The 16,811-nt window shown below is 38.8% G+C and overlaps 3 protein-coding genes across 3 annotated transcripts; 1 reads left to right on the top strand and 2 right to left on the bottom strand.

Moving 5' to 3' along the window:
• Positions 1 to 625: 625 nt before the first annotated feature.
• On the bottom strand, positions 626 to 3,852 carry mcl1b (MCL1 apoptosis regulator, BCL2 family member b). Its single transcript, XM_077721171.1, has 3 exons — positions 3,252 to 3,852; positions 1,925 to 2,175; positions 626 to 1,292 (listed from the first exon to the last, which is right to left on the bottom strand). The coding sequence occupies exons 1-3, from the start codon at positions 3,715 to 3,717 to the stop codon at positions 1,176 to 1,178; spliced, it is 834 nt and encodes a 277-aa protein (XP_077577297.1). The 5' UTR covers positions 3,718 to 3,852; the 3' UTR covers positions 626 to 1,175.
• A 3,601-nt stretch (positions 3,853 to 7,453) lies between these two features.
• Positions 7,454 to 9,712, bottom strand: ensab (endosulfine alpha b). Its single transcript, XM_077721196.1, has 4 exons — positions 9,621 to 9,712; positions 9,446 to 9,559; positions 8,437 to 8,559; positions 7,454 to 7,939 (listed from the first exon to the last, which is right to left on the bottom strand). Exons 2-4 carry the CDS (start codon positions 9,500 to 9,502, stop codon positions 7,769 to 7,771), a joined length of 351 nt encoding a protein of 116 aa, XP_077577322.1. The 5' UTR covers positions 9,503 to 9,559; positions 9,621 to 9,712; the 3' UTR covers positions 7,454 to 7,768.
• A 296-nt stretch (positions 9,713 to 10,008) lies between these two features.
• hormad1 (HORMA domain containing 1) lies at positions 10,009 to 16,251 on the top strand. The gene is made up of 15 exons (XM_077721122.1): positions 10,009 to 10,357; positions 10,576 to 10,717; positions 10,795 to 10,858; positions 10,996 to 11,032; positions 11,420 to 11,440; positions 11,526 to 11,552; positions 11,613 to 11,680; positions 12,386 to 12,531; positions 13,327 to 13,484; positions 13,555 to 13,623; positions 14,051 to 14,108; positions 14,373 to 14,419; positions 14,826 to 14,915; positions 15,142 to 15,195; positions 15,845 to 16,251. Exons 1-15 carry the CDS (start codon positions 10,325 to 10,327, stop codon positions 15,923 to 15,925), a joined length of 1,095 nt encoding a protein of 364 aa, XP_077577248.1. The 5' UTR covers positions 10,009 to 10,324; the 3' UTR covers positions 15,926 to 16,251.
• The last annotated feature ends 560 nt before the right edge of the window (positions 16,252 to 16,811 follow it).

Below are 16,811 nucleotides of genomic sequence, written 5' to 3'. Positions count from 1 at the left end.
AAAATCCTTTTGTAAAATCTAAAAATTTATTTAAAGAAGCTCAAATATTGTTTTAGATCTTTAAAAAATGAATATTCTGGATTTTTAATCCAGTTTTTTAATCCATAATTGTAATTTTTAATCAATTTTTTCTGTGTTTTTTGGTTCAAAAATCATTTTGTAAAATCTAAAAATATATACAAAAAAAGCTCAAATAAACATTGTTTTAAATTTATAAAAAAAAAACTGAATATTCAGGGCTTTTAATCCACTTCAAAAAAATATTTATTACATCTAAAATGGTCCCGCCCACATGACGTTAAAAGTTATTACCATCGTTAATTTCACGCTAAAATTCCACAACGTCAAATGTGACGAGTTTTGGTTTCACTTGGGTTCGGACCCAAATTTTTTGCTGAATTTCTGCTAACGGCAACAAACTAGCATATGCTACAACTTTCAAAAGTATTGTGAAATTCAATTCTTTATCATATTGTCGTCACGTAGTTGTGGTTAGCATTTAATTTGGGCGGATTCGAAATGATTATTAAGAAATGGCCTTGTGGTTAAAACAGGAAGTAGAGACAAAAAAAAACCCCCTAACTTCTGCTTTAAAAAAAAAAAAAACCCAAACAGAAATCCAAAACAATTTCCACTTTTTTTTATTTAACATGGATTGAAATTAACAGCAAAAGCAAAATGGAACAATTCCAGCTTCGAGTTCTCACCTACAAGGTAGACTTCTCCTCCTTCTACTCCTGGCCCCGCCCCTCATTTTTTTATAACGTCCTTCGTACCCGGACCGGAAGATCCGGTCCTTCCTTCCCGAGCGGGAAGCGGCGCGCCATGTTTGCTTTTTTGCGCTTTGGGAAAAAATGTCCTGTAAATCCCGGCTGCAAAAAAACTTTCAAAAATACTTCAGCCTGGTGCACAAAACTCAATCTCAAAAAAAGGGGCTGAAAAATTCTCAATTTTTTTCTTTTAATTTCATAGAAAAATAAATGTTGGAAAACGAGGTGCGTTTTGGCCTGAACTTTGAACGGCGGCCTCTAGGGGGAGTGCCGTCCGCCCAAAACAGCTAACGCTTTCGTCTCCATCTCTCAGTCCGATGAAAGTGTCGACGTAAAATTTTCCAGCGTCGACGTCGTTTCGGGGGTGACAAAAAAAATAACAACAACTAAGTGTCCGTGAAAAATTTACCGGATTAACAGGGCCAGCGCGGCGCCGATCCCGGCCACTCCGGCGAAGGCCATTAGCGTGCTCCTCAAGGTCACTTCTGGGTCATGTACCCGGAAGAATTGCACAAATCCATCCTGAGGGGGCGGGGAGAAGAAAAAAAAAGAGAAAGGGATTAGGTCACGGGTGTCAAAGTGGCGGCCCGGGGGCCAAATCTGGCCCGCCGCATGATTTTGTGTGGCCTGGGAAAGTGGCAACTTTCTGTTTTAGGATCAAATTCAAATGTCAGATAAAGATGTACATACAATTTTCTGATTTTCCCCCTTTTAAATCTATAATTGTCATTTTTGTTATCATTTTTTTCAGTTTTTAGTTCAAAAATCATTTTGTAAAATCTAAAAATATATTAAAAAAAGCTCAAATGAACATTGTTTTAGATAGATAAAAACGGAATATTCAGGGTTTTTAATCTGTAATTGTAATTTTTTAATCATTTTTTCTGTGTTTTTAGTTCAAAAATCATTTTGTAAAATGTAAAATTATATTTAAAAAAAGCTCTAATAAACATTGTTTTAGATCTATAAAAAAACAGAATATTCAGTACTTTTAATCCATTTATAATTTTTTTTTAAAATCTAAATATTCTATCTAAAATGGGCCGTCCCACCAACCACCAATGAAACTTTGCCGCCCCTGGATTATCTTGTTTTTTTTCTTGTCGTTACGCAACGAACGGCCATGACGGTCAGCTGTGAGTCACTCAACTTACCCAAGAGTTATTTTTCAGCAACCAGTTGCGCTGGTACGTGAGCAGGTACGATGAGATTTCCTCGGCCACCATGTCCACGCAGTGTCCCCGGTCTTTGTCTTTCAAGTACTTGGACACCACGGCCCCGAAGGCCATCAGGCTGACCACCCGGCCCCAGTTGGTGACTCCGTCCGAGAACAGGCTCTTGGCTACGCTGCCCACGAAGGCCATGTTGTCCCCTCGCTCGTCCAGGGACAATTTGTCGACGATACCTTTGAGTCAAAACATCACATCCAGTTTAAGCAAAATGAGCCAAAATGGCCGATATCGGCACGTATGGGGTCTCTCTGTTGTCATTCCTCGAAAGTTAATGTAATAGTGGCTAGCTTCAAGTGGTATTTGTTGGTGTTTTTACCTTGGATGGATATTTAAATGCTAATGTTTGTTATGATGAACCACGTACAATAAAAGGATGTTTGTTTACAATACATCTACTCTTAGAATTGTTCCAGTTTGGAATATGTAAACATTGAAAGTATGTGCTTCATCTTGCTTTACCTTCTAATTAGCCAGTTGGACAGTGGCCATTTTTTACTTATAAAAATACTTTAACCTTTGAGACACTCACATGGGTGTAGCATTATGAGTCATGAGGACGCCGTTTAATGATTTGCACTACAAATCTTCCAAAATGTTCCATTTATTCGTGAGTTTACTCTTTCATAAATACATTTACAAATGTATAAAATATGAAGAAAAAACATTTCTAGCCCTTAAAAGCTCTAAAGTTGATTTAATTTGTATACTTTACGGTGTCAACAATTCATTTAAGCTAGTTTTTGAATGCCAGTGACGTCACGAGACGTCCAATATATTTCAAAGGGTTAACGCTTTCTCACGCGAGGAAATATTTCCATATTATGCCTGCATAACTACCATATGCTTGCCTCACATGCTTTCTTTTAATATTTGCTGACTACTCCCTAAGTCAACAAACGAGCCATTTTCCAAAAGCGTCCCATTTTGTAATAGCTCACAACGTCATTTCGGCAAACACGACAACTCTTTTCGCTGACGTTTCAAGTCTTGTATTGTCCATAAAATCTTCACAAGCTGTAAAAAAATAGCACAACTCAGTCTTTTAAAATGTTATCAAGTCCAAGTTCCACGAATAAATGTGTCCAATTCGACGAAAGGGAACGTTCGGGAACGAGACGTTTAAGCCTTTAAGGCACGTAGTCATTTCCTGGTTAAGGGGGAAAAAATGGCGGACGTGTCCATGTAGCTCGACGTGCGTAACTTGCGTAAAAGAAACACTTAAAAAAAACAGGAATAAAGAGCCACTCACCATTGTATTTATACTTGAACTTCTCTAATAAAGACGTCACTGCCCTTTTCATGGTCTTGTCATTTCTGTTTTCGTTCCAACGAGCCGTCGACAGCCCGCTAAATTCTCGAAGAAAGCGGCTAATGAGACGCCTGGTCTCGGCTACCAAGGCATCGTTTCCGCCATCGTGCTCTTCCGCCATGTTCGGCGTCCCGAGTGCGGAACCTTGGCTGTCCTCCCCGTCGTCCTCGTCACTGCCTCGGTGGTTCTTAGAAGTAACAGTATCCTTATTTTTTATTTCCAACGTGCACGGTCGCTGTTTAGCGGCTGCCCCGCTACCGTTGACGGCGTCCAAGGTCGCTGCGGCCCGCTGGAGATCCGGCAACGAGGCGGCGGCGGTGGAGACGCAGTTAAAGGAGCCGTCCACGACTTCATTTTGAGGGAACACGGCCTGCAGGTGATTCGTCGTCTGTATTAAACTCATCATAAAGGTTGCTTTTTTCTTTTACAATAGGAATGATGGGTGGGGAAAAAAACGTCAGAAATAAACAAAAATGCAAAATGGCTTAAGCCTCACATCACTGTCGGTGGAAGCGGACGTGGACTGATGGCAGGGCGGAATCAGCCAGTGGTGTACTTCTAAATAAGCTGACGTCACCGTGACGTCAATTCCAAGAAGAAGAAAAAAAACAAATACTCTTTCGTACTTTTCATTACGGCATTTGAATAATTTTTTCCACTCTTTTTAGGTATGACTTCCACTTTTTAACCCCCAATGCAGGCGTTGCGGAAGAATATTACTATATTTACATATCTCATCTCATTTTCTGAACTGCTTTATCCTCACTAGGGTCGTTGGGTCATTTTACTTTATTATTTTATCTTTATATATTGAATATATTGTATATATATATGTATATATTTATATATAAAAATAAAAAATAAAAACAAAAATAATTAATAAAATATAAAAATAATTTAAATATATACTTTTAAATGCTTTTTATTAAGTATTTATGTCCTTAATACGGGATTAATAAAATGTAATCTAATACAATCGATCCACATTCATGTTTTATGAACGAGTTAATTGACTGCATGCAAAAAAATCATCACTCTTTGCTCTATATTTCTGCAAAGGCTACCATCATTTCTATAAATTTCTACATCCAGGGAAATAACTTTGTGATGAAACATTGTCCTTTTTTCTCGAAACTTCGTGACTAAGACGAAGTTTCAAGCACATTCTGTTCACACCGAGAACAAAAACATTTCATTCATATTTGTCCTCTTTGTAATTCGTAAATTTAAACTCAAACATGATGGGAATGGTTTGTCTCCCCCAAGTGGTGAGCGGTGGCATTCAACTTCGAATAGATAAAAGAAAGAAAAGATAGCTTTAGCTTTGTTCATGTAAATTTTTACTTCAAATACTGGCAAAAAAACCTCTCCGTGACTCCCCACAGAAGTAAAACATTGCAAATACTCTTATACTTGTTTTTTTTTAAAGAATGTATATATATACTGTATTATATACAAGTGATACGAGGGGAGAACACAACAATGGAGATGAAAACTCGTTTACATTCGCATTCCCCCACATTTTCACCAAGAAATTTGCCATAATTGGCAACATTTATACACAATCCCCCTTCAAATGAGAGGTACTTTAAAATCAAACAATCCCACAAATCTATTTACAATAATTACAGTGTTGCACCGATACCTTTTTGTGCGGATTGTGTCCTGAAACTATTTTTTCCCCACAAAATATGCTTTTTTTTGCTTAATACTAAGGCCCAAGGCCATTTTGCTATTTTAATTAATAATAACGAGCTTATTCTATTTAAAAAGAAACGTGTACGAGTGAATACCTCATTTAAATTCGCAGAAATATGATTGGACGTGACCCAATTGGTCAATTTATCCTTGTGGGAAGTATGACAAGTCCTTTTTTGAAGGTGCTGTACATAGATAGCTAGTCGCCATCTTGGGTAAGGCAACCAGCAGTTTTAGATGTCATCTTTAAAAGTACATATTGCAGAGTGATGACACGTTATTTCGTAATATTGGCCGATATGATGATGTCATATTTGTGCGGTATCGGTGGGATACTAAGACTCACGTACAAGACATGGAAAGATGTTTGAGCATTTATTTGATGGCCTTGTTAAATAATTATGTTTTTTTGCTAAACGGTACGAGCTAACTTGAAGTTCCAAGTACAGCGGGTGAAATAATTCAAGTGCAAATTGACCAAAATGTGGTTTTTCAATTCTTTTTGCCATTTTGGTGCTTCTAATTTCAGAAATTATATGAAAAATCACTGTATTTACAACAAAAAACTTGGATCATCACATAAAGGTTAATTTAAAAAATTTCGATGACCAAATAGGAATTGGAAAAGTAATATTTCCTGTTTTTGTTGAAACGCACTAAAGAAAACTGGGGAACAACCTCGTCTTCTGGTCATTTTTCGCTTATAGTATAAATATCTCAGTTGAACTTTGTGTCACATTCGAAACTTACTACCACAAAAAAATCTGCCAAATCTCTAGATATGCTTCATTTCCTCTGTAACAATTAGTTGGTCAAGCCTTTGTTCTCTTCCCAGTGTCAAAATATGTAAGAAAACTGATCCATAAACTGTCCATTGTCGCCCCCTGCTGGCAGGTTAAATCTATGTCTTAAAAAGGTTAGTGACCTTTTGTTCTAGGGATTTTACTAGCACTCTAATTAAAAATTGGTCAACCGTATAAAATTTTCCTCATTACAGGAGTAGTGGGCGGGGCTTAGAGACGCATAATATGTATTTTATGACTAACTACAAAGAGCAGGGACCCTGTCCCGGCCGGACTTTGTGCATCTTATCTTGTTGCGCACACGCCCGAGATTGTAGGTCGTTTACCGCTTTGGCTAAAATGGAAAGGTCGATGGTCAAATTCTGGTGCTTGAAAAAAAGCTAATTGGAAAACTACATGTTAAAAATCAACGGTAGCGAATTGCTAAGAATGTTTTAAAAGTGGTATTCATTCATTTTTTATCATTTAAACCGCTACGGAATACTAAAAGTGAGTTCTAGGTGATAGCAGATGATATTTTTGACGCAAAGCCGTTAAATCAAAGCAACACAAATGGCTTTAGTAAAGAAAATAACCTGACTGGTCTTTTGTAAGCTAGCATTACAAATGCCACACCCAGAATGAGCTGTGGATTTTTGCAGGCTGCTAGCATGTTATGTATAGTTTTTATCTATCTTTTTATGGTGTTCTTGTATTCTGTCAACATGTGCTAGCTAGCTAGCGCATGGCTAGAAAGCTAGGCATGATTAATTTTGGTTGTGACGTCACTCGGGGAAAGAATAGATGATAAAATAGCGAGATAGTAATGCCAAATTCGTATATAAATGCAGAATTACATTAGTCAAATGACGTCATTTACATATAAATATATTTTTTTTATACGGCCACCATTTTTAAGACGTTCAAAGTAGAACGAAAGCAAGATCTATTTGAGCAAATTCAGTAACTAACTATCATGACGTTAACTCCTAGCTAGCATACATTGGGAGTTGCTAACCTGTTTACATGATTAGCAACATTCACAAATGCAATTGTGCTGTTCATTTTGGTCACCGAAAGTCGCATTATTTCATCCAGCGTGGCTAATTTTACAAGAATTCCGTGTTTTGATTAGCGCTAGCTAAGCATTAGCATCCAAAAATCTTAAATAAATGCTCAAAGCCCTTTCCAAGACTGCAAAACAACAAACGCCGTGTATAATTCCACGCACTTTATTATATGGTAGATAAATCCAACCCAACGGAAGCAGCACACGCGAATGGTCGGCCACAAAAGTCTACAAAAATCTGACGACCACCGCCGTCACGTGAGTCAACGTTTTTTTGGCGAATGTGCTAGTTCCTGACCAGTCACCGTGATAAGTCCCCCCCCCCCCCTTAATGTTCCCCCCAGGTCCCCCAAGCGCAAATTTTCCACGACTTAACGGCACAAAGGGCATGCCTGTGTTTTTAGCACGACTGTGAATAGCATGCGGCTAAAGCAGAAAGTCGGGTAACGTTCTGTGCCGTGGATTGTCCGGACAGCAAAAACAACAACAACAACGAAAAAAACCACACACACTAAAGAAGACGATGGTCCCTCTCCCGTTTTAAGAATTCCCGTCTGTTACAATCATGCAGCATGTTTTGTTTTTGTTTTTCGAGTCAAATCGGCGGCGCGAAATTTAGCTACGCGAGCCATTTTGAACCCAGCGCCGCCTCCTCGGAGTTCGATTCCGAGTCCCTGACGCGCACCATTACCCAAATACAAAGTGCGGAAAGCCCCGCCCCCTCGAGTGACTCCACCCACCTGTTGGCGGCCCCCGGCGAGTCTACGGACCTACCTCGAGGTCGCCTGCGGGTGACAGGGGGAAAAGGGGCGGTGGCAATTGGCGTGTCGAATAGGGGGCGGGGCAAGTGGAGGAGCAGGGCGGGGGGGGACGGGCGAGGGGGTGATGTCGGGGCGCCACGGCCGAGGCTAGCCGGCGAGCTTGCTGGTCACCAGGGACGACTTCCGTTGGGGCAGGTCTTGCGGCGTGGGGATGTGGTCGCCGGTCACCAGGTTTTTGTCGGGTCCCGCCACGGGGAGTTGTTTGTTCTTCATCTTGGCTTTGGCCATGTTGTAGTCCCCCGAGTCAAAGTATTTTTGCTGGGCGATAAAGTAGAGGTGGGCGGGGTTTAGTGGATTGGTTGCTCGTTTGGAAAAAGTGCTAAGTCGGAAGATTTGTCTTTTGTAATAAATGCAAGGAAAATTGTGTGCTTTAGAAACCTGGCGGGCTACTTTTTGTTAAATGTAATCAGATTTGAATCGTTTTAAAGTTTTTTGACTTTTTTGTGTTTTTAAACGGGATAATAAAACACTCTTTGGAAGGGATAAAAATGGTGTACTTTATAAACCTGGCGGGCTACTCAAAAAAGTTTTTGGGTAAATATAGTCTGATCTGATTTTTTTTCAATTTTTTTGACATGTTTTTAGTTTTTAAATGGGAAAATCAAACACTCTTTTGGAAGAGAAAACAAAATATTGTGCTTTATAAGCCTGGCGGGTGACTCAAAATGTAGTTTTATTTTTTGCCATATTATTTTTTTTACCTGTGGCTTTCCTATCATGCTAGTAGTCACATATAAATAAATAATGAGTCCTACCCCTTTCTGTAACCGTTTCATGAGGAAGTCGGAGCCGCCGGGCCGTTGGCCGAGACCGGGGTACTTGGCCTTCAGCTTGGCCTCCTCGGCCTTCACCGGGTTGGCGTTCTTCTCCTGGGAGTCCTGTGGGAACAAGTCCACGTTTATTAGCACATGTTTCTGTCAAACTGGAGCAGTGAGGAAAACTTTCCATAAACAGCTGCTTCCGTGACAGCAGATTATTTACTACCCACCTGGAAGTCTAAAAATGAAAAATGCAGCTACAAAAAAAACGTACACAGCAGCTTTAAGTTATTTCTTAGAGGAGAACTTACATTATATCTGTGTTCAAATGTTTCAAGCAACAAAATTTGTCAAATACATCAACATTGCTTTGTATTTTTTTGTGTTTTGACTTTTTTTTTTTGGGGGGGGGGGTTCCTTGGGTTAATTGCAGGGTTAGCACAAATTAATGTTGCAAACAATTGACGTTGAAATATTTGGTCCACAACATGGTCATTGGACCATTTAAATGTATTCAACAAAATTCGTGAAAATAGAAATATATACTATAGTCCTGTATATGTATATATAACAATATACGTCAATTTATGACTTATTGGTAACATTCAGTTGTTCTCAAAGTTGCTGAGAACATTTCTCGTAAATTAATTGCTTTATTATTGCTAAAAAAGGGTTCAATCCCTTTTAGTTAATCGGCATTATTTTGTTTACATTTAAAATAACTTTTCAGGCACTCTGGGAGCATCCGGGTGGACCAATGAGCCCCGAGTTGCCAAGCTCGCCAGCCAATGACACAAGAGATCAGCCAGTGTTGTTGCCGCCGCATAAACAAGGCACTTGGGAGCACACATAACAACATTTTGTGCCACTACATGAGAGTACTTTAGAAATCCCCACAGGGGCTATCAATATAAGTGTCATGTCGGGGAAGCTTACGTTAGCTTGTTAGCTACCCCTGGCTAGCCTAGCACGCATTATATTAGCTCACAATAGATAGCAAACCCACCTGTTTTTCTTCCTCGTATTCCAGTTGAGTGTCCGAGTCCAGGTTCTCTGACGACATTCTGGGCGTGTGGCGGGACGAACGGGTGGTCCGGTGGCTATAAAAGCCAAACGTTTTCTGTAAAATAAATAAACAATATTTGATGTGTATACAGACAAGGTACAGTTTTCTTTCGTACCTGCAAACAACCTAATGCTCCCTTTCTGAGACACGACTGCTCTCCAACAAAAATGGCGTTTAAAGAGATGACATCACTGTTGGAGGTTGGTCGCGTTTAGGATTGACACATACAGTAGCCAATGGTAAAGCGGTATTTGGCCAGGGATGATGATTGACGGCTTCTTTGTCCAATCGGATATTCACGTTCACTCTGTCGGCTTGACTGTGCGACTCTTTGGATTATTAACAAAATATTCTAACATACAAAGTTTCACTTTGATTTAAAAATAAATGTCTTTATCTGTTATATTGTAATATGAAATTAAATTTAATGCAATACGGCGTGATTTATTCATTCATTTATTTTATTTCTGGTTTACCCAGAGAATGTACGGCCCCGATCACTCCTGATTGGCTAGTCCTGAGTTCACCAGCTGTCAATCTATTGATTACAGCGAGTTTAGATTTTTCTAATTTAGCGATTAGCTGACGTATTCGCGCTCACTTTCAACTAAACAAAGTCTTCCAATTCGTAAAATTATCAATGATTTAAGTTCCGAGTGATATTTAGTGGTAATATACAAACGTTTTACCTTAAATTTGACGCCTTGCTTTCTTGGGAACTTTCAGAGCTTAGCTCAAGTGCTAGCTAGTTCATTAGCTAAATTATCGTCAAATCCGTCATTCAAACCTACATTTTCCCTCTCCACCTTCGCAGAAGATATGGCATGCATACCTCAAAAGAAGATAGTTAAGGTAAATGTATTGACTTCTTAATTACATTCGTGTTTAATGAATATGTAAACAAAATGGATGCCCAATGTTAGTTTTAACATGGTCATTAGTGCGAATTAAATAGTGTAACGAGTGTAGTACACGTAGTTACACTTTTTGATTAAATGTCATACATGCATAAGAACCCCGTTATTTTTGCGTGAAAAAAAAAACACTTTAATGTTTTTTTTCAACCCAAGAATCAACTGTTTTCCGAGGAAATTGTGTCTGAGCAACAATCTCTGACCTACATTAAACTTCTCCTGGCCACCGGAGTTTCAGCCATTATGTACCTTCGTGGATTTTTCCCAGCAAAAGCCTACAGGAGCAGTTATGTTCAAGGTTTGTGTGAATTTAAATTTCACCCATCAATAAAACGTTGATATTCAAATTGCATATGAACCAATTTCTTTCCACAGATCAAAAAGTGATGATCCTTCGAGCCGAGCACAGTTGTCCACCCGCCTGTCGTCTCGTCGAGTGGTAAATATATCTTGTTATGATTAATATTGTGACCAAATACTATTTTTTTCATTTGTTTGTATTTAAAATGAAAACAATATGATGCTCGGGATGTCTTCTGCTCATAACGTGTTGTTTTTTTTTTGTTTGTTTTGAAGGTTGAGGGGATGCTTTGACGCCATCCAGATGAAATATGTAAGTCATTTTGCATTAATGCACATTCATTTCGTATTACAAGTCGAGGCAATTCATTCATTCACGTGATTTAGGAATGTGGTATTACGGCGGCCATGATAACAAAATTTATAATACAGTAATCCCTCAGTTATCACGTCTTCACTACATTGCAATTTTTTCCGCTATTATTTAATTTTAAGTTCATAAAACTGTGAAAAACCCACGCTGAAACCCGTAAGGGGAAGCCATTTTTGCTACTATGACTCAGCACTAAAGAACTACTTCTACTTCTCGATTTTTCGATTATCTGGTCTACATTAACCGTGATATTCGAGGGATTACTGTATAATTGATACATTAATTTAAAGACAACCATTTGCCAATCATATTTGATTTTGCTTCCAGCTGCGGTCTGTCATCATGACCGTAAGTACTCTTGCTCGTTGATAATGAAACCATCACGCTAGCTTGACTCAACCGACGTTAGCGGCTAATTCTGGCTCCTTTGCAGCTTTCTTCGAACCCTAACGAGCCGCAGGTAAGTTTGTTAGCAACTATGATGACATGACGAACAACTTATAAAATTCTCTGCTTTCAGAACGTGACCGAGTTTTATCACTTCAGGATTCATTATGACATGGAAGGGGCACAATTAGATCTGGAAAGGTGGGCATTCTTTCCTTTTTTTAGTCGAGGTTCTCTGCTTAAGAACAGTCCAATTATGTATTATATAAAATATTCAGAGATATGAACACCAGATGACTATTTTTTGGAAGAAATTGCACTACTATTGGCCCGGATATAAGATGGCATTTGATAAATGATTGAATATTTTTTTTAATTTTAAATACATTTCCCCTGAAAAAATCTGTAAAGTAGCGAGGTTTCACTGTACAGTTGTACCTCGAGATATGAGCTTAACTCGTTCCGAAACTCAGCTCCTATTTCAATTTACTCAAACGTTTCCCATAGAAATGAACTCAAAACAATTTAAATCATTCCAAACCTCCAAAAAAAAAACACCAAAAACAGGATATTATATTGGAAAAACATTTGTATTTGTTCTAATTCACCATCTATTCACAAAGTAACAAATAACGAGCAATTTTATAGTACTAAAATGTGTTTAATAGTACTAAAATTAGACTTTTTGCATGGCAACGCGCCCGTAACATAACATAAACACATTTAAATGAACTTGGATTAGGATGCAGACAAACTAAAAAATATATTTAACCTAACCTTATACAACTAGTAGTATATACTCCTCTCGTATTAGCCAACAAGCTCCGCCAATTGCACTAACAGGAAAAAAAACACAGAAAAAATGAAAAAAACCTCACTTGTTAACTACTGTGGTTCTTCCTCCAGCACCCCCAGCCAAAATGTGTCGACGTTTGGCAACACCAAGATGGCCAGCATCATGCTGGTGAGGAAGCTCTACACTCTGATTCATCACCTGGGTCCTCTGCCCAACAAGATCTTCCTCAACATGAAACTGACCTACTACGACAGCAGTAAGCATCTCGGCCAGAATGAGCTACTTTATGGAGTTTTACTAACAAACTAAAACACAAATCAATAGTACTAACCGGATTTTCAAAATTAACCGATGTGGAGTTTTTACATTCTCCCCGGGCTTGTGTGGGTTTTCTCTGGGTACTCCGGTTTCCTCCCACACCCCAAAAACATGCATGCTAGGCTAATCGTATGCTAACTTGCCCCTACTTGCTAGCACTAACTAGCTAGCATGAATGGTTGTCATTTTGAATTGGCGTTACTACTTACATTCATTTATTTTCTGAACCGCCTTATCCTCACAAGGGTCGCAGGGGGTGCTAGAGCACAGGGGGGGGGGGGGGGGGGCACACCCTGAATCGGTGTCCAGCCAATGGGAGGACACAATGACACGGATAAGCAATCACTTCTAGCTAGGGGGCTAAATTAGCCTAGCATGCATCTCTTTGGGATTTAAATAAATCTATAAAAAAATTGGTTTTCCACTTTAATATTGAATGTCATTTAAAAAAATATGTTTCCATTTGAAATGAAAAATAAATTATTATTAGATGTTTTCCCTTACTAAGAAAATAGTTCAAATAAACAGTTTTATATCTATAAAAAACTAAATATTTAGGGCTTTTAATTCAGTTCTTTTAATGCACTTATAAATTTAAAAAATGTAAATATTTTATCTAAAATGGTCTACATGAAGTCGAGTTGACGTTATTGCGGCTCCTGAACCAACCTGAGTTTGATACCCTTGAGTAAGTTAGAAGTTGGTAAAATGACTGCCCCCTGGTGGTCCTCAGTCACACCGCGGGACTACCAGCCTCGGGGCTTCCAGGAGTCTGACGGCGACATGCTGATCTTTGAGCGCGAGCCCATTAAACTGGAAATGGGTGAGGTGGTCACTCCCTTCCACTCCTTCAAGTTGGACATGGGCACTGAAAGACACAGGCTGGAACCGGTGAGTTCCGATCGCCGGAATTTCACGTGACTGGTCGCCATTTTCAACCTTCTTGGCTTACCGTTCACAGGTGGAAGAGCAGCCCAGTCAGAGGAACAGATGGTTTCTCAAGGTTCGACGTGATGGCAGCCTGTCACAGGTAAGATACTGTAAGGCACTGGTGTCAAAGTGGCGGCCCGGGGGCAAAATCTGGCCCGCAGCATCATTTTTTGTGGCCCGGGAAAGTCAATCATGAGTGCCGACTTTCTGTTTTAGGATCAAATTTAAATGAAGAGTAGAGATGGATATTATATTTCATTATTTTCCCCCTTTTAAATCAATAATTGGCATTTTTTCATCCATTTGTTCTGTTTTCAGTTCAAAAATAATTTTGGAAAATCTTATTTTATATTGTCATGTAATCATATTTTTTAAATGTCTTTCATGGGTGGTTACGCACCGGTTTTCAATACCTTTATTTTATTATCTGTTAAAGCAATGGGTTCTAATTATTTAGCATGTTAGCAAAATTAGCACTTGCCTTTCTAGTCCTCTTTTTTGATGTTTGTCAATCTTTTTTCTGACAGAGGTCTGAGATCGAAGATGTGGAAGAGAATCAGGAAAACGACAGCATGGACGACAACTGTAAGTCTTTTTAATTAATCAATTAATTAATTAATTTTTTTACAGGCTGAAGGCCTTTCAAGTGACCTCTATGGTTGTTGATGATCTTGCGGACACAAACTTTGCATTTTTTTAAATAATAATGATGATCCTGTCGTTGTAAAACACTAAACCCAAAATATTTGTAAAAATAGCTGGAAGACCTGTAATATTTTTAATTATTTTATTATTACTGTTATTATTATTAAAAAATAAAAGATTAAAGTATTTTTCTTTTCCTACCAGCACAAGAGACTGATCTGAGCTGCAGTCAGAGTTGTGAGGTCACTATGGTGAGTGATGACATCATTACTATCATACACACTCCACATATGGAAAATTATATTAAGCTGATGGACATTTCAGAAAGCTAATTTAGAATTTATGAATGCTATGCTAACCCGAGTGAGATGTATTTTTTCGCATATGCGCCATTTTTGTCGCTAAAAAATGATGACTTCATCAAGGGTAAGGCTTAAATGCGCATAAATTAGACTTGACATGGACAAAGACCAAATGGTCATTTATTTACAGAAATACAGAAAAGATAAACAGATAAAACACTTGAGAAAATGTATTTTGACATCTATGAATGAATTTTAAGGCAATCTTAAGGGTGTGGCTTACATGTGGAGGCGGCTAATATGAGAGAAAATACAGTATATACGTAGATATGTTACTATACATTTTTTTCCTCAGACAGAGGAAGTCGTGGCCGAGAAGACAAACGGGACAGACGCGTCCGTGATGGCCGCCAGGACCGAACTGGTCTTTCACCAGTCTTCTTCGGTAAGCGCTAAATTCATGACACAAGCAGAAATCAAGCCGGCCAATTGGACATCGATAGCTGTTACGAGTAGCCAATGGATGAAAAACGATGCCTTCAAATAGAACAAGCTGCATTCAAAAATACAAAATGAAAATTAAGTGGATTTATAAAAAAATATATAATAATACATTTGAAAAGGGAACATGATCTGAATCCTAACATGGCTGTTCACATTTGTGTCATCAGCAGACAAACAAAGCGACAAACGTCAACGAGAAGGGAACTCCAAAGAAAAACAAGGTGAGAGTCCCGTACGTACACCACACATGGCCGCCATCAACCAAAAACTGCACATATATATATACACACACACACACATATACACGTATAAACACACACACACACAAACACATATATACACACACATATACACATATATATGTATATGTATATACATGTGTATATGTATAGGTATATACGTATACATATGTATATACATGTATATACATGTATATATATGTATATACATGTATATATACACACACATTCATACACACACACACATTCATACACACACATATATACACACATTCATATACACACATACACACACATACATACATACATACATACATACATACATACATACATACATACATACATACATACATACATACATACATACATACATACATACATACACACATACACATTTCCACACACACAAACATACATAAACATATACACACACGTACACACGTACACACGTACACACAGACACACACACACGCATCTATACACATATATGTGTATAGATGCATTTGTGTGTCTATGTGTATATACACATATATACAGGATTAGTGTGGATGACAATAATGAAAAGGAGGGGAAAAGGGCAGGCACCAAAACCCCAACAAAACCTGATATTTTCTTTTTTTTTTGTCGCCAGGTGTGTCGCTACGACATCCCCAACAGTCAGGAGACAAAATGGAAGAAACGCAAGTTCAGCGAGTGCAAAGAGAACGTTTGACCAGGAGCCACGCTTTGGATTTTGGGGGAACCAGACTTTGACTACCGACCGGACAGTCACTCGCGTTTCCTTGCTTGTTAGAAACGAGGATTGGTTACGGTCTCGTCGTGTTCTGGGTTTTGTCACACGGAAAAGTTTTTGTTGTGGGAGAGGGGCTAGCGGGACTCCAGGCACCAATAGAAAAAGAGATTTTTGGTTTGGACTAAATCGGTTGTTAAAACTACGAGAGATAGCATATTCAGCTTCTTTGGATTCCAGTCATCCAATTCGTCTGTTGTAATAAATTGATTGACACAAAATAAATTGTTGTATTGTTGTGAAACATATATTATAAGTGGTCATTTTTTTTCTATAGATTAATCATGTTTTTTTTCTCCAAAATGGCGGCGTTCAAGTGGCAGTGGCTAATCTAATAGAATAAATTGCAAATTCTATAATCTCCATTAGAACTCTAGCATAAAACATTAAAATCGACTATTTACTTTCGCGGGCCTAAAAAGTGGCACGGTCGGCCCGGATTTGGCCCCCGAACCCCCACTTTACCACCCATGCTAAAATTTCACTCCAAATTGAATTTTTACAGTTAACATGTTTTTTTTACCATTTAGCGGATAGCCGCAACACAACGTTGGACTTCTAGCTAAGCTATTTTACCCCCATATGCTAACCACCAGGTTGTCGTCAACATCCCTTCGATTCGGCACCCTCGGTGTGCGTGACTCCACTCGCTAAAGTGATGGAATTTGCATGCCCGGCGCCGGAAATGAAGGCGTGGAGCGAAAGTGGATTACACGGCAACCGCTCGGCGCCGACGACCTTTGTGCCCGTCGGCGACCGACTTGGCCGTTTTTAATCTCCTGTTGTTTTTCCCGGAGAGAGGCGCCTT

The sequence above is a fragment of the Stigmatopora nigra genome, chromosome 7, assembly GCF_051989575.1.
Source record: "Stigmatopora nigra isolate UIUO_SnigA chromosome 7, RoL_Snig_1.1, whole genome shotgun sequence".
NCBI classification, from domain to species: domain Eukaryota; kingdom Metazoa; phylum Chordata; class Actinopteri; order Syngnathiformes; family Syngnathidae; genus Stigmatopora; species Stigmatopora nigra.
Note: the sequence above shows the minus strand (reverse complement) of the source record. Positions and strands in the feature narration are given on the sequence as shown.